Below are 23,179 nucleotides of genomic sequence, written 5' to 3'. Positions count from 1 at the left end.
ACACAAGCCTAATATCCACTACAACAGGGCAACACACATTCACACAAGCCTATATATTATAATTCAATCTAACAAAGATAGTAAGTTTACCTCAATCTTCAAAGTAGAAGCAATGAATTTAGACTAGCCCGCTTTTGATCCAATTTGTAAATCCATAAAAATAAGTGATTGTCATAAAAATTTCAGCATATGAGATTGAGATATGACCATGACTTTTAACGTTAATCATATATTATACACAAACTTTGCAAATCAATGAAAGTTTCCTTCATAAAAAAAATTAAAGATCATGGTTTATTAAAAAGAAAAAGGAACCTTAAATGTAAAACCTAATTCAAGATTAATGAAATCACAACTTTGTTTGGTAAAATAAAATATTTAATCACATAGTTTAAGATTTAAATATGTAATCACATAGTCATAGATACACAAAATAATGAACATATACACATTATATATTTCATAGATTAGATATTAAAAATAATAACACAATCATATTATATACTAGTATAGATTAGATATATAATCTAATAATCATTGAGTCGTAGACTACCAACACAGTGAGCCTATAGATAGAGTATATCAGTATATAATATATATAGAGACAAAAATGAAAGAATAAAAATCAAAATAAAGAGAAAGAAGGTGTGCTCACCGTGAGGGGGTTGGCTGGTTGGTGGCTGCGCCAGTGGTGGCACTGTGGTCTGGTGGTCGTGGTCCCCGTTGGGCCGGAGTGCTCCTTGAGTGTGAGCCAAAAGAGAGAAAGAAAGTGATGGTGGTTGGTGGTGGCTGGCTGGCTGCGCCTACGGGGTCTGCGTCTGTGGCGATGGGAGGATGTGGTTATGGTGGTGGGTCGTGCCTGTGCGTGAGAGAGAGGGTGACTGGGGTGGTGGTGAAGCCGTGAGGGAGGGAGGGAGAGGTCTGTCGTTAGTGTGTGGAGTGGAGGGGAGGCTGCCCGTGCATGAGAGAGAAAGAGAAATGGTTATGTTTTTAATTTTTTAGGGTTTCAATTTTTTTTTTAAATACACTCAGTTGGGTTCAAGTGTAACCCGAACCCATGTATTTTAAATTTTAGAACCCGAACCTGACCCGAAACATGTCGGGTTCGGATCGGATAGGCCCAAAATGAATAGGTTTTCCAAAAAAAAAAAATGGGTTCTCGGGGTTCGGGTCGGGTGGGTTATGCGAGTTTTCGAGTTTTGTTGGTCAAATATTCACCCCTATCTAATGTTGGAAATTTATGGCTTACAGACTTTATATCAACAATGAATAATAGAAATAAACTCAATAATACAAAGTTCTAGAGACTAATCTAGAATCACATGCATAGTATGAAGGAAAATCTTAAAAATTCAAAAATTAAAGCAAGATCTAATTAAATGGCATAAAATAGAGAGTGAAATTACACCACCTAGATAAATGGAATCCTCACATAAAATATTACTAGCACTATCAAAGATAAAATCACAAATTATAATGAAAAATTAAAATATGAAATATGAAATAAATAAAAAAGTCTATCTCAGAGATATAGGGTTTTAGAGAGATACAACCTCTGAATTGAACAATTGAGTCTTCAAACATGCGGGGACATCAAAAAGCTTAAACACAATGAGTATCGTTGTACAAAATCTCTATTCCAAGTCTTTCTGAAGTTGTTTGAAGCTTTACCAAGATGGAATGAGACGTGAGATTAAAAAAGCATTTGAAACTCACACAAGTCAAATAATTCTTGGAGAAAATGAGTCTTCTTAGAAAGTTAAAGAGAGAATGAAAAAGTGTGATCAAAGTTTTTCAACTCTAATTACCCTTATTTATACTGTAGGCACCGCCATTAGGCTTTACCAATAGAAAATAACCTTTTAAACACATAATTTTGGAGCCAAAACGCACATTAATTTAATGTGTCAAGCGACATGTCGACATATAGGTTGTGACATGTCATTATCCCATAGCCTAAGGTATCCAAAAATTCTCTTAAACACATCCAAATGACTCCAAACTTTTAGGGGAAGCTTAGATACCTCATTGTATCATTTTTTTACTCACAAAAGTCAATGTTAGATGCCTACAACAGCAACTTATATTTTTATTTCAACTTGAGTGAAATTGTTAAGTATTTTGCACCACATTGTGTAAATAAATTAACCATTATATTTAAACAATCTCAATATTTAAGAGTGCACAAAAAATTTGGGGGCATTTGGAGGTGTCTAAGACACATTTTGGAAATTTTGGGCAGTCATTCAGGCAACACATTTCCTGTTAAGAGAGGATGCGTAGCCTAAATGTGAAAAACTCTAATTGTGAAGCAAGCAACGTGTCGCCCACTAAGTGGCAATGCGTCCCCTGGGACGTCCGTATGATGTCTGTACAAATGTGTTTTTTGGCTCCAAAAGTCAATTTTAAATGCTCTAATCCTATTCTAGTGACAGATCATAACCTATTTAAACGATCATTTAGGATTGTTAATGACTAATTAGACTTTTCAATTCTCTATCTAACCTCTCTCTCTCTCTAACTCTCAAAGATCACATGTTTTCTCCAAGAAATCAATAAAAAAAAAAGTGTTTGTCTTTTGAATTTCAAGGCTTGTTCAATCTCAATTCTCTTTCCTATTAGAGAAAGCCTCAAGCGTCCATGAAAAGTTAGGAAATAGAAAATTTGGACAATGACCATATAGATTCATATTATATTGGTGGTGTAATCTCATTCTCCCCCAACACAAACTACATAAAATAAATAAATAAACATAATCTAAAACCTACCCTTATATATTTTATTGTGATTCGATGTATTTTTTAAATCTCAATAGATATATGCTTGTATTATAATTAGTTAGAAAATAATATAATTTTGTTGTAGATATTCATAAATATATATAAGATACTTCTTTGGTGCATACCTTTTTTGTTTTCGGCTTGTGAACAGTTTTCAGTGCGGTTTTTTTTATGACTGTGTTTATTGTTCTTATTTAGAGCATCCTGCAAATTTTCAGGAAATTCTAAATAATTTACAGTGTCGAAAACTATGTTCAAACATGTTGTTGCACGCGTGACTAATTTTTTTTATGCGCGTGGAAAACAGCCTGTTTGAACCTAATTTCTGATATTTGTAAATTATTATGAATTTCTTGAAAATTTGCAGGATGCTCTAAATAAATATAATATACACGGTCATAAAAAAAAATTGCGTCGAAAGATGTTCACGAGCCAGGAAAAACAAAAGGTATGCACCCTAGAATTTTCCTATATATATTTCATAATTTTTTTTAATTACTCATTAAACATTATATAATTTATTTTTAATGTTCCAAATAATTTTATTGTAATCTTATATTTAAAAAAAAAATTAATTGATTAAAAAATAAAATTTTATAAAACTTTTTAAGAAAGCATTTCGATCCATTATGAGGAACTCTTCTCTACTTAGCTTTTATTAAAATATATTTAATTAAAATTGTTTGCACACTTAATCTCGAAAAAAAAGACATCTTACATAGATAAATATATTATTAATTCTAAAAAAATGGGCGTTTCTCGACTTTCATTATATATGTTGATGACAGATGAACTTAAGCTAAGTGAAACTATGGGTATAATGTGGGTAATGGTGAAGGAGAGGTAGTCTTTGTGAGAACTATTGTTTTGCTCTTATTTTTCTGTGTTTGTAGGTTCAAAGATTGGAAAGCCAATTAATAGCTAAAAAGTTACTATAGCTAGTGATTTTTTTGAACCTCTTCCAACTATGCTTTCTATTATAGAGAGAGTTAATTATTTTAATAATTTTACATAATTAATTATATTATTATCTTGTATTTATAGAGAATATATGTGCTACCAACTTTGCATTTACATCCCTCTTTATGAATTTTTATTATTAAAATAATATGTCATTGATTTAGCTAGCCTTTCACACTAACTATATTTAGCTAGTTCAAAAGTAAATTATTATAATAGCTAGGATGACAGAGTTCTGGTTGGAGTAGGAAAAGGCTAAAAAAATGTCATATCATTAGCTAAAATAAATTAGTTTTATCAAATGATTAGTGTGGTTGGAGTTGCTCTTAGAATATAATTTGTATTCTCCGTATCAGAGCTAAATTATCTGATTTTAAGGTTGTTTATTTTTATTTATCACCAAATTTTAAAAAAAATATATATCACACCAAAAGTATTCAATACCTATAGCATTTCAAACTTGATTTTTCTTTTGGCATTTGATATATCTTACATTATAATAGAAATTTCTTATAAGTTTGGATTTCTAAAATGATGTTTGTGGGATTTGTCGAGTATTAATTAGATCAAATTATTTTAGGGAATTTTTTTAAAATATGGCTTTTATGTCATCACTGTGCAAAAATATGAGGATTATATTTTTGCTAATTTGTATGGAAAAATTTATTAAAGAAAAAAACAAAGTATGGGAAACACAATTATTAGCTAACTAAATATGGAAGCTAAATTTAAAACCAAAACACATCAGCCAAACAAGAATACTATTGTAAAATTAGCATTCCACTCCTCTCTCTCAAACCCCAGCCACACAAACACTTTCTCTCTCCAAACCCAACCACACAAACCCATTCTCTCTCCAAAACCCAGTCGCACCATCACCTCTAGCTCCAACCGACGCAATCCCCTCCAGCTCCAACGACCCCATCCAGCACCGACGACCCTCCATTCGAGACCCCAGCTCTGCCCGAGCCCCACCATCCGAACCTAGGTACGATTTCACACCTCCTCCGTAGCGTAACTCCGAGCCCATCCCCATGACAACCTACACCTAGACGTGAACCACCCTCCTCATCTCCATCTTCGTCGTCGATCTCGAGATCCATCGCCATCCCTCTACAACCCGACCCTGACCCCAACACTCTAAGCCGAGAACCAAGAACCGGAAAACTCCACCCTAGCCTCATCGCACCCAAGCGAGTCCCAGCCTCGACTGCCAACCATTTCTTAGATCTGGACATTTTTTTCTATTTTCGAGGTGATGCAAGGAGGTGGTCGGAGTGGAGGGTCGACAATGAGAGACATGCGGCGACTAGGGTTCTTGGTGAGGGAAGATAAGAAAATGGGAGAGAGAGAAAGGGGATGATATGTGTTTTTTTTCTAGCTTCAGGTCTGTGGTAACTGGTTACATTCCCGTTCTTTGTGTGTATATTTATTGGGGTAACTGGTTACCTTCCCGTTCTTTGTGTGTATATTTTTGGGGTAACTGGTTACCTTCATGTTCTAATGTGTGTGTATATTTCTGGGTTCTTTATGGCAACTGGTTACTTGTGTTACTAAAAGTATAGTTACTTCTTCTTCATTTTTTAATGAAGTGTTCTTCCTCTTTTTCCTTCACATTTGATGTTTCTTTCAATATTTAATATGGGTAACATGTCACCTCTCTTATGGTAAATGGTTACCCATCTTATTTAACCTAGCTGTATGATTTTTGTTTACATAACTGTGACAGATCTGTGACAGATCAAATAAAGTAATTGATTATCTTACCTAGGATTTGAAAAAAAGAAACATACAATCTAAAATAAGGGAAAAAAAATGTTTATAATAAAAAAAATAATAAACACAATTCATATTACAAAAAAAAATTTAATATAAAAAAACAAATAAGCTAAAAAATAATAATCAAATTACAAGCATACCCTTCCAAATTAATAAAACTTGATTAATACTAAAATTATGACATAAACCAACTTTTATACAAAAATATGGGAAAGTAAACTCCTAAAAGTGAAAATTCTTAAAAAAAAAAACCACAGATTAACTTTTTTTTTTTTTAAAAATCATATTTTTGCACACACTTTTAAAAATTTCATATAAAATGTAATTTCCTCGTTATTTTATGTTTCTTAATGAAATTAAATTATCTTGTGATAAGAGAATTAATTAGTTTGTTGTTTTTTTTTTCAAATATACATCTAATTACGTGACCAAAACACATCATAAATTTATCCAATAAAAAACCATTACATCATATTTTCCAAACATACTAAATTTTTAGATGATGTGAAAATTTGTTAAAATAATAAAAATAATCATACATATTTATACAAAGATTGAATAACCAATAACATTCAGTTAAATATTCTGAAAATTATCATGTCGTACACCATATTTTGTATCTAAAAATTATTATTATTGATTATAAAACTATAATTTTGATCACACATTTGTTTAATATCATCAATTATAAAATAAAGTAAATGGCAATTAAAATACCCAATAATTTTAAAATATTGTACTTTTACACCAAATATTTTTTTTTATTGTAAATATGCTCAATGTTTTCAAGATATTGTATTTTTATTTTAGCGATAAATAATAAATCAAATGTTTTCAAAATATTGCACTTTTATACTCAAGTATTAGACAGTGGTGATATGATACACGTTTTTGACACATTTGGTATATTTACTGCCCAAAAAAATAAGTATAAAAATAAAATATTTTGAAAATATTGAGTACAATTAACACACAAAAAATGAGTATAAAAACACAACAATTTAGAAATATTGAGCATATTTACATTGACTATTATAGCCACCATTTACTCTATAAAATATATTAATCAATATCCACTTCAAACTTGATTATAAAGGTAGAATCTAAACTATTTGAAAATGTCATCACATCATTCAATTAACAATACTCTCAGTTATATATTACAGCCATAATATATCTAAATATTTAATTAAATCAACAATAAACTTGAAAGAAATTGTCTGGAATAAAAAGTTTAGTTTCTACCTTATTTTCTTCTGGCTTGAATCTAATTTTCCAATTTAGTTAACAATATCAAATTCTCATATTTAATATAATATTTATTTAATTTCTCATATTAATGAAAATTCCCATTATTTTATTTGTGCACCAAGAGAGTAATATAAGTGTCATTAGTAAACCTTATTAAAATACTAAACAATGTATATCATTAGTAGAATTCACAACCAAGTCCGACGAGGAATGGAATGCAAGCCTTGTTCATAATTGAAGTGATTATTTTCACATCAGATAAGAGCAGTATGATCAAAATTCCATGATTGACCCACCAGCAATTGGCAACAGATATTTCAAGTAAACCATTTCTCCTTTTTCTTTTTCGTATTTAAAGTATTTCGTGATTAGGAATTCAGCAATTTGAGTCCATTATCAAATCTAAAACGCTAGAAATAAATTAATTTTGAAATAATTAACATACCACAGAGATACAATTAATTAGCTAATGCTACATTTGGTCTACACTGTCTGATGCTTTACCTTTCTTTTTCAACCTTCTTCACCATTTTTCACCTTTCTGCAGTATCAAGTCCCTCCAAGAACCAAAAGAATAGATCATCGGCCAGCTTCATATACCATAAAAAAAAAAGAGAGAAGAGCTCGCCCGATGTACAATGAGAAGAGGCATAGTTAAACACTTGGAAATGCAATCATCTCCCTTTCAGTCCGATCTGGGGCGGTTTGAACCACCTTTTGGATTGTACATTGGTAATAGCCATCGTGACCCATGTTTCCTAATCCCATAACACCGCCAATAAAGTATGAATAATGAAAGTACCACACCAAGGGGAATGGCCCATCTGTTCCAAACAATGAAGAAAAACCAAACTAAGAACAAACACAGCAATTGAGTATTCGTAGTGATTATATGTGATCAGATTTATATGTCACTCATAATACCAACTTTAGTGAGTACCCTACATGAACTTCTGATTGAGGAGCAAAGGAAAGAGGGTTCATTTACCTGTCCAAGTCCAGGATAGGGCTGTAAACAAGTGTTTCCCAAGTGGCAACTATAACATGCCAAACCGGGTTGTAGTAAAGAGACTCCGCTGTCCAGAACATCCTTGTGTATGTTTCCAAGAAAATGAAGAGTATCCATGCCCCGATTTCAAGTAAAATAAACTTTATGATGAATCTGCCTAACACCACCATGACAAGGGAGAAGGTCACCAACCAATTGAAGAGCCTGTTATTATATTCTTTGATAAATAGAGAGCGTGATCTTCCCAACATCTGCAGAAAATTGTATGTATGGTACATTCAGATATCTGGCTCCAGCTTACCAAACTGACATATTTTGACACTGAATATGTAACTATATTAATAAATTTTATAGATATGGCAATAAAGTAAGGTTTTTGGTAGTTGTAACTTCTGGGAGAAGGCCAGTTTGCAAAATTGCATTGCCAAAGGTCCTTTTAGTGAGGGTATCTCTAAATTTTTATTGTTGCACACTATTGTCAAGACAGTGAGATTGTCAAAATAGAGATGAAACCAAAACTTGAGTTTTGGCTTCATTCTACTATCCAAAAGCCAACCAAGTATCAAAGTAGATTCAACTCAAAAAAAAAAATTGACCAACCTTCATCATTCGATGCTCATAGCTTGCTTTTGAAGGTCCTACACACTCCTGCTCAAAACTTTGGTTGCATTTCAGGAAACCTGCATTAAATTTCGCCATGCTAGGAAGTCTGAGAACCTGAAGATGATCCATTTCATCCTCACACTTGGTATACAATCCCTCGCAGAGCTTTGACGACTTATTTTCATTTGCTAGAATAACATTCTTGTAAGCCTAAATAATATTTCTAGAATTAGTTAACATACCTTTAGCATAACGCAAAACTGTAGCATGTGCATGGAGGTGAGGATAACAATATGAGTAGGAAATATGCTGAAGTCAAGAATTCTGTATGGAGTTCAATAAACACAACTCATCGTAATACCTAGTGCTACAGGGTTCACCATTGACAAGACTTGGGTACGTTCACCATTTGAATGATGATGAAAATGATTACTCACTAATTTTAAATACGTTCTCCCAAAAGTGCCCAGATATTTAAGTTATGTTCCAACAAATATAATGCAATAGGCGACAGACCTAAGCATCACCAAATACTACACCTGAGAACTCTAGGGTAGGTACTCCGATGTTGAAGAAATACTTTAGCATCATATACTTAGATGAACATGACCTAGTACAGGCTTACAGTTTCACATGAAGAATATATATGTACATACATATGTGCAGTTGTAAAGGTAAAACCTACCTTTTCTATTTCCTCATCTAGATCCTTAACTGATTTCTTTGCATGGTGACGACCAAAATGCTGCTGCTCAAAAAGTTGCATTGAGTCATCTCTGGACTTTTGATGGGCATCTTGCAGAGATTCCTCTGATAGAGGTAAATGCAACTTTGCCATCATGTCACTATATAGCTTCAAACATCGCTCAAGAATACCCTTATTAAAAACCTCGACAAGAGAGCCAGTTGACGGGATTTCCCCTTTATTCAAGGCTTCAAGGATCTGAATATATGAATATTAAAATGCATAGAATTACAATCCAAAGACAAGTATCATCTCTACATGTATGAGTGTAAAATTTCAATTCATGTATAAGAGATAGCATCCAATTTAAGCATGTGAAGTGTACTATCTTGTCACAATTGATAAGAAAAGTGAACTGTTCGTGTCTAAAAGCATATTAATAATCTCAAATGACAGGTATTTTTCCCTGGCTTTCCTGTTTGAATTCACATGAACCAGCTTAAGAGATACCTGCTCCAGAAAAAATACAAATTCCTTTCCATTAAGAGGTTTTCCCCGCACAATCTTTGGACGAATAATGCTGCCAACAACATCTTTTAATTGCTCTCTTTTCTTGACATAACTTGGGTCAAGTTCACCATCGTTCAAGTCACATAGCTTTGTTCGCTGAAGATGAGGCTGTTTATATGTGCAGAAATTAAATTCACCATAGAATTAGATCACATAAAGAAATATACAATAAACGAATAAATAATTATATCCACAGCCTCTAGTGTGCGTGAATACATGTCATACTTATAGAACTGGGAAATCCATATTGAAAGGAGGACAAATATTAAAGTAAAAAACTTACTTGTGGTAAGCTAAACGCAGTGCTGTTATCACCCATGATAGCCAAGGAATCTCGAATTTGATTAACCTGATTATAATACAAAGCAAGTTAAACAAAAGTTCAAAAAGAAATCTTTAAATTAATAATTTGAAAAAAGAGAAACAAAAAATCAGATTAGAGGATATACCAGATCAATATTTTTGTCCCCTGCATTTTCAAAAAACATCCACAGTAAGAGTTTGCTTTTCAGAAAAGCGCAGTTACAAAAATAGCTCAATTTGTTTAGTATAATAATATCCTTGCCTTCACGGCTGGGCTTTTGCTTTTACCAAAAACAGTAACTGCAAATTAAAAAAAGAAAGAAAATGCGAAGCTCAGCTTGCACGATGAGTAAAATCACCTTACCTGCACTATTAGGGACACGATGGAGAGCTTCAACCACCATTTGGTGCACAGATTTCCCTTCTGCAGGACACCAGGAACATAGAAAATATTACGGAATTCAGTTCTGAGCTAATAAAAAGGATCTATTGGTACATTGTCACATAAAGTACATATAAGGTTCCTTACACAAAACATATCAAATGCAACCTTAATGAAACTTACGTAGAAAATCACGTTGGATAAGCCACAAAAGCTTTGCAGGTTCAAAAGCAATATCTTGCCCCTATTTATGCATATCATATGCATCATCAGAAGTAGGCAATAGAAATTATTAGAATCATAGAAAAGCAATTATATGGTTCAGGGAGGTAATATATACATATGAAAAGGTTTTGTAAATTACCTTCACTCTGTTTGCCATGCAAAAACCAAGCCACTAAAAAAATTAGTTTTGCCAATAAAAATATAAACAATAACCAGAACATTGTTAAATTAACAACAATTGCAAAGTGGAAATGTACAGCAATTAAGAGGCATAATAAAATATTTGGAAAGAAAAAAAGTCACGAACCTTCCATAAAATTCTTCAGCAAGCTCAACTGCAAATGATAGTCGAGAGATGTCAGCCTCACGAATCTACACAAATGACATGAGAAAATCAATTTCGTCTAAAGAATTGTGTGATTAACTAGCCTTAATAAACTATAACATCAAAGTTATTGCCACTAACCGTCTCAGGCAGGTTATAGATTAGTACAGAACTCAAGACAGTAGCCAGAGCGAAAATCCTGCAGAAACAGTCCAGGAACTCAGGATGGGAGAAAAGGAAGGGCGCACCAAAAAAAAAGTATTTAATTTTTTATTATTTTTAAAAACAGTACTTTAATGGCACAGAAATTACCGATCATCGTATACATTTGATTTCCCGACACTCTCAAAACCCTCTGTATCAAGGAAAAGCACAGAAGTTTTCACTCCATCAATTATCATTTCTCGTGGGGTTCCCCATACCCATATCCCTGAAACAGATATTAAAAAAACACTGTCAGGTATCAGCCACATACACAAAAAGAAGCAAAATTATTTAGGCATGTCAGTGATTTCAACGTTGGAGTGCGTTACCCTTTGTTTTCGTGTCACGCATGTGTCCAACACCAAAGCCTGAAGAAAAAGCATTTGGATTTTCAAGGGCATTAAGTCATTTAAACTAACCAAACTATGCAGAAAGATTATCGGAACAAGATCCATTCAGAAACAATATAACAATAAATAGGACTGCACCTTCAGAACAAGAAAGGGAGAGAAGTTGATTAAGCAAAAATGATTTTCCAGAGCGGTAAGGTCCAATAACCTGAACAAACCACCAATGATATGGAATCAAGACAATCAAAAGTAAGAGAGCAACTGATAACTTCTTCAAGACTCCTTCAAAATGTAGAAACTGATCAAGCACATGAATGGGGATACTCAAAACAATTATTTGCACCGTTTTTTTTTACTGAAAATGAAAAGCATTGTTACAAGTGCTGATTTTCTGGTTCAGCTCCAAAAACCCATACAGATGATATTTTAAAATTATAAAGAATAAAAAAATAAAAAACAAATGATGAAGAATTTGGAAAAAAAAAAAAGACAAACTATTTTAGCATGAAAACAAGAAAAAGGAAGACCATATACTATCCTTTATCTGACACAACAACCACTTAATCTTCATATGCTAAATCAGCCATTTCAAGTGTATTGAGGGTTTCCCCAAAAAAAAAAAAATTGAACCACATGAGGTTAAAAAATTTACCTTAATGATGAACTTCCAAGTGATAGCTTAATTTAAAAATGAGTAAATACATTAATTTTAAGTAAAAGCTTCCCAGAAATTCATCTTACCGCAACAGCCGCAATTGGAGTTGTTATTCTCTTGATGGCCTCCAAACCTTCCCTTGAAAGCTGAAGTTTGGTATGACCAGGATCAGGTTCGACAATAGGGAACCTGAGCAAGCAGTGTGCCAACAATTGTTAGATATTATGGCTTACAAATGGTATTTGCAAAACAAAAAATTACTGAGTGTAAATGTTTCTCAAAATTTACTCTTCTAAAATTTAGCCAGCGAACAAAAATATAATGCATGACAATTATGCCTCCCCCATAATGATATCAAGTTTCTTAGATTCAAATTACCAATTGCAAGTACCACGAATTTTAATCGGGTTAGCTGAGAAGCACTTTTAAACTTAAGATATTTGAAACAAACAATTTCAGAAGATAACACAATTAGGTAATAATTCCGTTGCATCAATTTACGTTCTCAGTTATGTAAACATATTGTGGAGGTTACGAAATGCGCATCAACTGTCAAGTTTACTTTTAACCAAGCTACACCAATTTGTGTTCAAAATCGTTATTTGTCGAACAAGTTACATAGATAGCCATGCAATCAGGAACCCATGTTAGTAACTTTCCAGTATGTGGAAAGGAGAGTCAAAAGTAAGCATTCTAATATTGGTGGTGCCCCTTCTAGTAGCATTAAATTAGTAATCTAAGATGGTGTTAGAGCGAGTGTTTCCATGTTTAAATACGTGAAACTATCCAAACTAATCCAATATTTGAGAAACCAAACCAAAAGGCCACTCTTTTAGCATATCAAATCATTTTCAGTGACCAAATTACATGGCGAAATTCCTCACATGGCAAGAAACATAGCTTAAAAGATTCACCATTATCAGTAACAGCTAACACATGATCAAACTTAAAAAAAACTAAACTAATCAACATTCCACTAAATGCAAATAGCTTCATTCTAGTCATAAGAAAAAAAGCATCAGATTCGAACAAAATATTTACTTTCTTATTTTTATTTAAAAAAAAAAAGGAACAGTGGGAAATGACTTACGCCTGGTTAAAATTCTCAACCGAGAATGACCCAGATGCGAAAAGGCAGCAGGAAATCGAAAAAGCCAAGAACCAAGAAGAAAACTCCATAGCTGAAAATTGCAGAGACCGCTATCTCGCCAATGGGATGGAGTCAAAGACCGATGCACATAAGTGTACGGAGGAATCAACCATAAGAATGCAAAGAAGAGAAGCAAGCGGGTTTGGGCAAGAGCGTGGAGACGGAATGGGATCTGAGAAACCAAAGGAGAAGGGTGTACGTTAAGAATCGTTGGAGATCAACAACAAGCGGCTTGTTTTGGTTTTTGGTTTTGGTTTTTGCATTTTTACAGAGAAAGGCTCAGGATTTGGAATTTGTACTGTAAAGTAGACGATAAATGCCCTTTAAATTAAAATAATAATTAAAAAAAATGTATTGACTAAGTTTAGCTATTATACGTTATTAACACGTACGTCGGGAAAAGCCATTGGTTGTCTGGTCGCTGTTGTGATTGTGAGCTCTTATGTGAAAGTGAAACACATGTTTACGAAAATAAAATCAACTAATATATTTACATTTTTCTTCTTTCAAGTAGGTTTTTTTTTATGAGTTTGTTTTCTTAAATACAAATAATTAAAAATCAAACAATAAGTCATTTTACAAATAAAATAATTCAAACTGTCAAATTTCACTATAACTAATTTTGAAAAAGAAAAAAAAATAGTGCATGAATATTGTGCACATTGTTAACATATTGTTGGAGGAATTTTGTATCAACATCAAATGTGAGCACTCAAATAAAGCTTCGAACACTCAAATAAAATATGCGAGTATGTATAAATGAAATAGAAACACAAAATTATAGTCGAGCCTACATCTACTTTTAGAAGAAAGTTCTCTCCATTTTTATTATTGTTTTTCAGTCTTTGAATGGTACTGGGTTCACCTACTTATAGGATAATAGGTTAATGTTACAAAAAGTTTCGTCATAATGATAGACTCTTACAAATATTAATTGAAGCATATTAGTTGCAACAGTTAAAACTCTTAGAAACGTCTAAATTAATTGTAATTAAATAATTGACTATTTTTTATCGTGCTCGTACTTTTTTTAAGTGCGAGCTTGTTTGTTTTTTAAGATGAGCGAACTAGTTTTCACAAAGGCATATTTGGTCGAGGTGTGAGTAGAACAAAAAACGTAGAAACAATATCGAGTACAAATGAGACAAAATACATAAGTTAGCTAGTTTGAGATATACCAAAAGATTAGGTGCTTGGTCGTCGAAGTGAGGTGCTCGTATAGCGTTTTGGACTAATGACGTGCTCCAAAAATCACCAATGACTATCAAAAATGAAATAAAATCATTAGAAATTATTGTGGTATTGATTCCAAATTAATTCCATTAGAACCTTAAAAAACAAACAAGCTTGCACTATAAAAAAAAATAAAAAAAATAAAAAAGTGTGTGCGAGCACACGTGAATAGAGCTGTAAATGTGGGCCGGCCCAGGCCACATTTTTCGTGTATCCGAATAATTCGGGCTGGGCTAGACCCGTATTCAAATTCGTACTGGACCAGCTCATATTTGAAAGAATAAGCCCAACACAGTCCATAGGCAACGCCCATGTCGTGCTGATCTACTTTTTTTATTTGAGCCCAAATCTAGGCCCATTTTATTATTTCCAAAAAATTTAGGGTTAATTACATGTGCTACTGTAATTTTAAAAAAAAAAATCGTTTTATACAGTATATTAAGTTAATTACAAAAATATTGAAACTTCTTTTCTTTGTGTGGTTAATGTATAATTTCAATCTAAATTATAATTATATATTTATATTCATCCGCTTTGACTATACGAGATAATATATATAAATTATTATCTCTCAATTACATCTTTGAGGTTTGTAAGTGTTAATTATTTTTGTCTATTTGTGTCCATTTTTATTTAGGCATAGCAAATAATATAATAATAAAAGTAATAGTAATTATAGCTACTATCTTTAATAAAGTAGATTAATTTATTTTTATTTAAAATGAATGTTGTACGCCCTGATTTTCCCACGGCCTGATTAGCAAGCCGAGCCGCGGCCTAACCATGATTACCTCATGATCATCCCAAGGGGCCGGAGCTTCTGTCGTAATGTCGTGCCTTCTTAGCTCGAGGAAGCCCCAAGAGCTCGCCTTCACTGCCCCAGGCCGGGGCAGGGATTCCGAAGGTCGAAGACCGAGCTAAGTATGAAGCTCGTGGTACAAGCTTCATATGGAGGCTATGACCCTTTGTGAAGTCAACACACGCAAGGTAAATGTGCACATATCAGGCATCGCGTGTCTGATATCCCCCTGACTTCTCGGACACGCAGCAGGAACGTGCGTATTCAGACACCCACGACTGGGTTGGGCCGTGCGGCCCATTACCTCCTTACCTATTAATTTGACCACACTTATGTGTCAGGTTTAGGAATTAATCATGAATGTCACAGAGTTGATACGACAAGTAAGAAGGTCACGGGATGACCTTCTTACCAACTTCCAGGTGCCTTCTCCTATAAATATGGAGACCCTGGGAGTTGATAAGGGTTGGGAAAAATAATCTCTTGTAAGAAATACTCTGTAATCAAATACTCAGTATAGATCAATAATATTGACTAGTGGAGTAAAAGGATTTTAACCTTTGAACCACTTAAAAAACGGGTCTTGAGTCACCTTTTTCATCCTCTAAGATCATATATCTGTTTCGGTTCTACATTTGGCACTAATCCCTTTCTCTTCTTCTCTTAATTACCTGTTGGCGAAGAACCGCGTCAACAATATGAGAAATCTTTATTACATTGCTTGAGTACAAAATTGAATATATCAGCATTAACATGTCCTAATCGAGCATGCCAAATAGCAGCTGGGGGCAAGTTTACAGTCTAAAAATTAAGAACAGAATGAAAATCGGTAGTAGAGTGAGCTTGTTGAGAAAGAAAGGCACAATTGTTGGGTGTAGCTAGAGAGGAATGCAAGTCTCTGACAGCTTGGGTAGTGTATAGCACTACAAGAAAAAACAGTATTCATAACACTTAAAAAGTGCTATCTGGGACTATTGATAGCACTTCTGAAAATGCTAACGTAGTCCATGTTATTAAAAGTCCAGTCTTTTCTATAACATTTTTTGAATGTTATGTTCGGTGTTATCTTAAACTATTCAATAACACATTTTTAGGTGCTATAATATTCAAATAATAACATTTAGATAGAGTTTTTGATTATAAATTTGAAGTTTAATCTTGTATTTTTTTCATAACACTTTTCAACTGTTACATTTGATTATTTTGATAACATTTTTAGTTTGTTATATTATATAAACCATAACGATTTTTTACGCTTATAATATGCTTTTAAATCATAACATATAGTAATAAAATTTTAAAATTTATTTTGATAAGTATACTTATATGGTTTTTTTTTAATTAAAAGATTTTCATTATTGTATTTTGATAAAAAAAATTCAAAATTAATCATAAAATGTAATTCTCAATAGATTGATAAACCATAAGTATTACATTAAACAATAACTAACTCAAACCATAAATGTGTCTACTTCATGAGATCTTAGTTCTAACTTAAGTTTGAAAGCATAACATAATAAAGTTTTATAATTTTGAACAATTTTTACTTCAAAAATGAAAAATAGAAACAAAACTTTATAGTAATTTTCCTAAACAAGAAAAGTTTTTGGTCATTGAAGATGAGAGAAATACAACATCCATAAAGTTGACCATTACAAAAACAACAATAACAACATGATACCAGCCTGCCATCATTTAATTTGGAAAGGCTGAATATACATGCCATTCTCAACATAGAACAAACACTTGTGCAACATTTTCTCAGTAAATTCCGGGGATGACCCTGTACCGAACCTTCTCGCAGTACGATTTCCAGTATTTTCCATACCTACAATAACAATCACATGTCAAGATTTTATGCCTTTATCTGTATGAAAACGCGCAAACCATTATTCATTTCGTCTACTTATTTATTTTTCTCTACACTGGCATCGGTTTGTAAATTGTCTACACCTGTTGGACCAGAAACCACTAACATGATCAGAGTTTGTCTCTCCCATACAAGCAAATAAACTAGTAGCACTCGTAAGGTAAGTTCTAACTAATGAATTACCTCAACTTCGGGATCTATTTGAAAAACTAAATTTGGAAGGTTTACCTTTGCAATTTTTAAGGGACATATAATTTTTCATAAACAAATGATGAGATTGTGTTTGCTTACTTGGATCGGCACCGATCATCATCCCTTTTCGCCCGGTCGAGGAGAAGGATTGTAAGAAACACCACATAAAAGTAGGGTAAAGCCTGCAGGACAAAAGTGATTCAATTCAAACACAACTTCTAACAACATAAACAAATCTAAACCCCAGAAGGAAAATTACTTACGTGGTTAAAAAGAGCTGGAACAATCCAGAAAAATGCAGCTAATATTTCTGGGACATAGTGGAAATGTCGAGCTAATCCCCACCTGCGTGAACCAGAGAACTTTGTTTTTAGAATTTTAGCATTTGACAAATTAGGACAATGGCTCATAGAAATAGAAGAAGAAAGCACCCTCTATCAGAAAACCAAACCATCCACATGGTTAGAATGCTCATTTTATATACATAGTGTACCCATTTCAAGGTTTCCAACATCCTGTTGGAGCAAGTAGGCCAACAACAGCATGCTCACCCCCCGCATTCATAACCAAGAAGAAAAAAAAATCCAGTTAGTTCATATTTACATGGCAGAGCCTGAAAACGTACCATCCCGAAGTTAAAAGAATGCTGCTTTTTGTTTCCCCAGTTGTGGTAGTGTAAGTGGCAGTTATCTGTGAAACAGAAAGGGAAGAATTATGCAGGATTTAGCAGCAGATATACAGAAAATTGTATGTATAATGAGAACCAAATAACGAGTTTCAGAGAACCATATACCTTTGATGGAGCTTTACCCCAAACCAAAGCTTTGCCATTTGTTCTGCGAAACTCTTGCCTTTGCCTATCACACTCGTAGTTGATGTATATGCAAAGAATGCATGCTACTAGGATGTAGAGTGCCAACTGTGACAAAGCAAAGTAGACAACTAAAATTAAGAATTAATTTAACAGGGACAATGGGGAAATAGGACAGAAAAGAAAGTATGGTTGGTTGCAAAAAAAATCAAGTCTACGCTCATCTCATGGGCTTGGCAGCTTACAAACAAAGTTACAAGCATTCAACTTTTGCATTTGGCTGGTAGAATAGATTTGCAGCTTCTAACTCAAATCTAGAATCAAATTGCCAATATACAGCTTTTACAAGCTAATAATAATATTACTGGTGTATACCAAGGGGAGTTAGCTCAAATGGGAAGACATGTGGTTTGCTTCCATAAGGTCTAAAGTTTGAATCCCACCAAGGTATCTACATAGCCATTGCTATAGTTTCCTACTCTCTAGTAATGCAGAAAAGTGTTCACATTTTGAAAAGGTTGAAAAACATTTTGGAACTGTTCCTGAACGAAAGCAGTAATATTACATTTTATTGACCAAATAAACTTAGAATAGAAAACTTTATACCTGAGTTCCAAGGTGTACAGGATGATTGACCAGGTACATGCCAGGAGAAGTATATATAGAAGGAACCCATACAAGGCATCCCCAGCAAATATAAAAACCAGCTGTCAAAATGATAGGTACAATGATCCAAATGAGAGAAAGTATGAACAAACCAAAAGAACGGGAAAGAAGCAATAGATAAATTCAGCACTACAAGAACATTTGTTTAATAATTATTTGGTCTCTTCTAATCACAGTGAAAAATTAGGTAGTAGAAACAATTTATCTGCTAAAATTAAGGCCAAGAATTTGCAACGTCATGGTAGCCAATCCAAGTAATTGGGATCAAATACAGCCAATCCAATTCATATTGCAACTGGCACATCAACCAACACCATGGACATAAACAAAGTGATGCTGAATTACTGACATAATTAGGCATAATTCACAACTATCCCATAGACGCTACCTGCTTTATGCAATAGGTTACAGCTAGAACTGCCCAAGACATCATTCCAAATCTGCAATTTGTAAAAACTTTAATGTCGAAGTTTTTACCAATGCGAGGATAGAGTTCCATACCCTGCAAAAAGACAATCGAAATTCGAAAGGATATTCAAAAGTTATGGTTTGGGAAAATTTCAATAATGACCGCATACACTTAGTAACCCAGCAGAGTTTAAGCTGCTACAAACATGTGTGACAGCATCAGTGTACATACACAAATTCTGAGCAGTTAGGAATTAAAAGACTCGTGTAATTACTAGTGAAGTGTAAAGACCAATAAGCAAGAAAATTTATGCCTAAACAGCCTGTTGCAAAACAAGAAGAGGGCAACGTAAAGAAGAACAAAGTCAGCCAGACTACTGAGAAAGTATCCCCATTTTATTTTTCACATTCTCAAATCCAACGTCAATGCAACATAGCCTCATATGATTTAAACACAAGTATGAGATGGTTAACATTAATCAACCAAAATATTTAGAAAATAGTTTGAACTAGAACATTTATTGCAGACCTGCTGCCTAGTTGTATCAATAGGAGGCTGCCTTCAAGAATCACCTGCATCAAACTCTAGAACTCCATAGTCCCTCAAACGAATCTGCACTTTTAAGCATCAAATACATTAGACGTGAACAATTATTCAGAATGACAAGATGACATGAAAAATGCAAGTACTAAAGGTTAAGAGAAATGTGCGCTAACCTGGAAGAATGCACGAATTCTTTGCATGTTTCCAACAACCCCACCAAGTGCAGCCTATAATGAGAGTAATCGTGAACATCAAAATAGCAAGTTCCCTAAATCAATGTAAAACACAATAGCAGAAGAAAAAATTTGAGCATAAGACACGAGCAAGAATGGATCAATAAAGCTACATAATTACTAGAATCTAGGCTACACCAAGCATCATTGGAAAAAATCATTCCCAAAATATTAAAATCCTGCTAGGCAGCAATAAACCGTCATGGTAGAATATTAAGTTATTACCTGGGCAGGATGACTTTGGATAGTATCCATTACATATTTTTCATGACCCCGCTCAAGATGGCGCCTTGCACCAATAATTAAAGACATCTTTTTTGACACGCTTTTTGGAACAGACGAGTCTTCACCAGTTAATGCCTATAGAATAGTGGGAAGAAAGAAAAAAAGATAACTTCCCCTACGAAGAAAATCACAAAACAAAATTGTACCAGACCCTCAGGGGGCAGAGCACGCAATCAGATATCATCTAAGCACCTACACATCTGCTATACCTGAATAAGGTGCCAAATCTTCTGAAAATGAACGGATTTTCCACCAGATGCATCCAGACCTAAACTTTCATAAGCACCCTTGAAAGTTGTCGCAGGCTAACAACAGAAACAAGCCATTAGATAGGTACTTATCTAACTCAGCATAAACAAAACTTGACAACAATCTCTAAAGCATCACAATGCCAAGGGGTAAATAAAGTTGTTTTGTATAAAGTATATTACAATGATACCACAAGAGAATTTAAAATTTTAATTAAGGCCGTTGAACACCATATCAAATTAACCTTATATTTTTCTCTCTCTAATAATTTAGTAAAACCAAACTCCATTTCAGAAAACAATTCAAAGCACTTGAATTATTCAAAACCAAATTTTTAGACTCCGAAGGAGAATGCAATAAAAATGGATTGTGATAAAAACGAACTTTCATCTCATAGTTTACACAAATAAGCCATTTTTTCAAGTTCTTTCTCAAAATACTAAATCATTAAAAGCAGCTGCACTAACCCTTATTTGTACAATATCATTGATCTAAGCAATATGGGCCACATGATCCTTATAACTAAAATACACAGAAAAATTGAAAAGGGAACAAGGAATTTCTTATACTCACCATTTCGTCAAGAAGAATAAGATTGTAATGTAATGAATATTGTCAAGCTAAAACCATTTCAAGAAAACAAGTATCTAGTTAAGCTAGAAGAAGTATGCCAGCTAGCTAAAACATTTCTTGCTCAGCAACACCCAAAATAGCAAAATAAACTGCCAAAAGGCTCTGAAAAGAGGAACACTACAAAGAAATTTCAGATTCAGAATATTCATTGCCCAATGGCTACAAAAAATCCAGATGAGTTCCCAAGAACATCCTGTTGGATAACAACATCCCACAAAATGCCTCAATGAAAGAAAACAAAAATTTCTAGACAGAGAAAGGAGTAATTAGGCTAAATTGTGAGTCAACAATTACTAAAATGATACAAGGTCTCTAATAATCAAACAACAAACAAAGTTTGGTAGAATTACGCCATTAGTGTGTTGGTGAGAAACTTAAATACCAAAAGAAACTAATAAATCAAGCACATGATTAATCTCCATTTGACTGAATTGATGCAGACAAAAACTATTTTTGGACTCAAAACACCAGGGGGTCTAGTTTCAAGAAGCTAAACGTGACTAGAAGAAGCTTATATAAAAATTCTTGCAGCCAAGATCTGATCCAAGCAAGCCCAATCACCCAAATCAATGCCAACATCCCAGCCACATGAAAAGACCCCAGAGGAAGAGGATCAGCACAGCCTATAGAAAAACCTTTGCAGTTAGAAGGTGACATACAGAAGCAAAAGAAAGCATGAACAAATAACAGATTCACAATTGACTTGCATACCTGAAAAACTAGAAACCATGAGTGCAGATCATTGGACTGATTGACTTTTTAAGACATTTCTCTGCTACCAATAGAACTAGAAACAACTCATTGTTGCCTCTGTTTGAAAATTTAAAGTAAAAGATTATAAGTCAAAAACGAATTGAGGTAACAAAAAAATTAATAGTTACATAAGGAAATAGTACGGTAAAGAAAAGAAATAATGTTTGCTTTGCCTCTAGATGCATATCTCATAGGTCTAGAATCTAGACAAGATAAATGTATTTGATTAAATAAAGTTCACTTTGTCCTCCAGTAGATTCTAAATCACAATACTAAATATTAGAAAGTTGATACATGGTTAATTGTGTGAGGCAGTATGAGTATGAGATATTTTAAAGATTTCTAGATAATCACCAAAATGGGAGAACTGTCATTTCAACAGTATTTATAGAAGTGAAAGTAGAGAATTACTAGTGGAAATGTTTGTAGACAATCCTTATTTGGCTATCCATTCAACCAATTAATGATGATAAATTAAGGAATTCCTAATATGTCAATATACTTGCATAGAAAATTAAATTAATATGAATTACAACATTTATACCTTGGATGTTAATCTCTGCTCTAGTTGGTCATGCACAAAAAAATTGAAGATGACATTATCCTCACAATGAACATAACAAGTTTCCATTTCAATGATTTCCTTGTAGCGATGCAGCTCCCTATTTACAAGCCCAAGGAACTCTACATATTCTCTACTAACTGACTGCATTTAACAAGTTGAAAGTAAATACAACTTCTAAATTTATCCAAAAGAATGAACAAGGGAGCTTAAAGTATCTAATTCTTACAGATACAGAAGCTCAAAACAGCCAATGCACGACTTAGTTCCCATAACTGCTCTTGCTCTCGCTGGCTCTTGTGCTTCTCTTGCGGTTGGAACAATCATTTCTCTCAATGCCACATTCTCCTCACTGCCCTTAGATTCCTTCATTCTTGCTTATTCTTCTTCTCTCTCTTCCCCTGCATTAAATAATGTCGAATCAATCGAGTAAACAAAGAAACATACAAGGGGCTACAGATTTCATTGGCTTAGACCTAAACTTAGTTGTAGTCTGCGGCAGCCAGACATAACTGATTGATCATTACTCCATATTTATTTTGTGATACATGTAAGAAAGAAGAAAGCAGTGCACAAAACTATCTCATTTGGAAGAGAAGCACATTGTTTTCACAACCCATAAAATTTATTAGATAGTGCAGAAGAATAGCAAGTATTACCTTCATAAGTTCTACTTGCATCTCAAGGTACTCCAATTTCCTCCTCCTTTC

The 23,179-nt window shown here is 33.6% G+C and overlaps 2 protein-coding genes and 2 long non-coding RNA genes across 4 annotated transcripts; all 4 read right to left on the bottom strand.

Annotated features, from left to right (window-relative positions):
* Nucleotides 1-7,072: 7,072 nt before the first annotated feature.
* On the bottom strand, nucleotides 7,073-13,519 carry LOC133791156 (uncharacterized). The gene is made up of 17 exons (XM_062229077.1): nucleotides 13,172-13,519; nucleotides 12,168-12,270; nucleotides 11,565-11,634; nucleotides 11,406-11,444; nucleotides 11,185-11,302; nucleotides 11,014-11,071; nucleotides 10,855-10,919; nucleotides 10,687-10,693; nucleotides 10,506-10,566; nucleotides 10,305-10,364; nucleotides 10,087-10,106; nucleotides 9,921-9,986; nucleotides 9,578-9,745; nucleotides 9,068-9,325; nucleotides 8,380-8,592; nucleotides 7,759-8,030; nucleotides 7,073-7,594 (listed from the first exon to the last, which is right to left on the bottom strand). Exons 1-17 carry the CDS (start codon nucleotides 13,258-13,260, stop codon nucleotides 7,456-7,458), a joined length of 1,806 nt encoding a protein of 601 aa, XP_062085061.1. The 5' UTR covers nucleotides 13,261-13,519; the 3' UTR covers nucleotides 7,073-7,455.
* A 3,318-nt stretch (nucleotides 13,520-16,837) lies between these two features.
* Nucleotides 16,838-19,440, bottom strand: LOC133812875 (7-dehydrocholesterol reductase-like). Its single transcript, XM_062246712.1, has 9 exons — nucleotides 19,417-19,440; nucleotides 19,191-19,304; nucleotides 19,038-19,097; nucleotides 18,743-18,922; nucleotides 18,119-18,244; nucleotides 17,951-18,015; nucleotides 17,589-17,670; nucleotides 17,425-17,507; nucleotides 16,838-17,091 (listed from the first exon to the last, which is right to left on the bottom strand). The coding sequence occupies exons 1-9, from the start codon at nucleotides 19,438-19,440 to the stop codon at nucleotides 17,025-17,027; spliced, it is 801 nt and encodes a 266-aa protein (XP_062102696.1). The 3' UTR covers nucleotides 16,838-17,024.
* A 498-nt stretch (nucleotides 19,441-19,938) lies between these two features.
* Nucleotides 19,939-20,588, bottom strand: LOC133822916 (uncharacterized). Its single transcript, XR_009888075.1, has 3 exons — nucleotides 20,482-20,588; nucleotides 20,213-20,347; nucleotides 19,939-19,981 (listed from the first exon to the last, which is right to left on the bottom strand). It is a non-coding gene; the product is annotated as an uncharacterized LOC133822916 (long non-coding RNA).
* A 769-nt stretch (nucleotides 20,589-21,357) lies between these two features.
* LOC133822864 (uncharacterized) lies at nucleotides 21,358-22,677 on the bottom strand. The gene is made up of 3 exons (XR_009888058.1): nucleotides 22,452-22,677; nucleotides 21,866-21,964; nucleotides 21,358-21,777 (listed from the first exon to the last, which is right to left on the bottom strand). It is a non-coding gene; the product is annotated as an uncharacterized LOC133822864 (long non-coding RNA).
* Nucleotides 22,678-23,179: the final 502 nt, after the last annotated feature.

Source organism: Humulus lupulus, chromosome 1, assembly GCF_963169125.1.
Source record: "Humulus lupulus chromosome 1, drHumLupu1.1, whole genome shotgun sequence".
Taxonomy (NCBI): domain Eukaryota; kingdom Viridiplantae; phylum Streptophyta; class Magnoliopsida; order Rosales; family Cannabaceae; genus Humulus; species Humulus lupulus.
The sequence above is the reverse complement of the archived record's forward strand: the minus strand, read 5'-3'. Positions and strand labels throughout refer to the sequence as shown.

Coding starts and splice junctions, on each gene's coding strand:
- LOC133791156 (XM_062229077.1), bottom strand. CDS start 13,260: ATGGAGTTTTCTTCTTGGTTCTTGGCTTTTTCGATTTCCTGCTGCCTT. Junction 10,365..10,505: donor TATCCAACGTGATTTTCTAC/GTAAGTTTCATT, acceptor GGTGTCCTGCAG/AAGGGAAATCTGTGCACCAA. Junction 8,593..9,067: donor TAGATGAGGAAATAGAAAAG/GTAGGTTTTACC, acceptor AATATTATTTAG/GCTTACAAGAATGTTATTCT.
- LOC133812875 (XM_062246712.1), bottom strand. CDS start 19,440: ATGTACACTGATGCTGTCACACAT. Junction 18,245..18,742: donor CTGTACACCTTGGAACTCAG/GTATAAAGTTTT, acceptor GCTTTGTCACAG/TTGGCACTCTACATCCTAGT. Junction 18,016..18,118: donor GGGGTAAAGCTCCATCAAAG/GTATATGGTTCT, acceptor TCTGTTTCACAG/ATAACTGCCACTTACACTAC.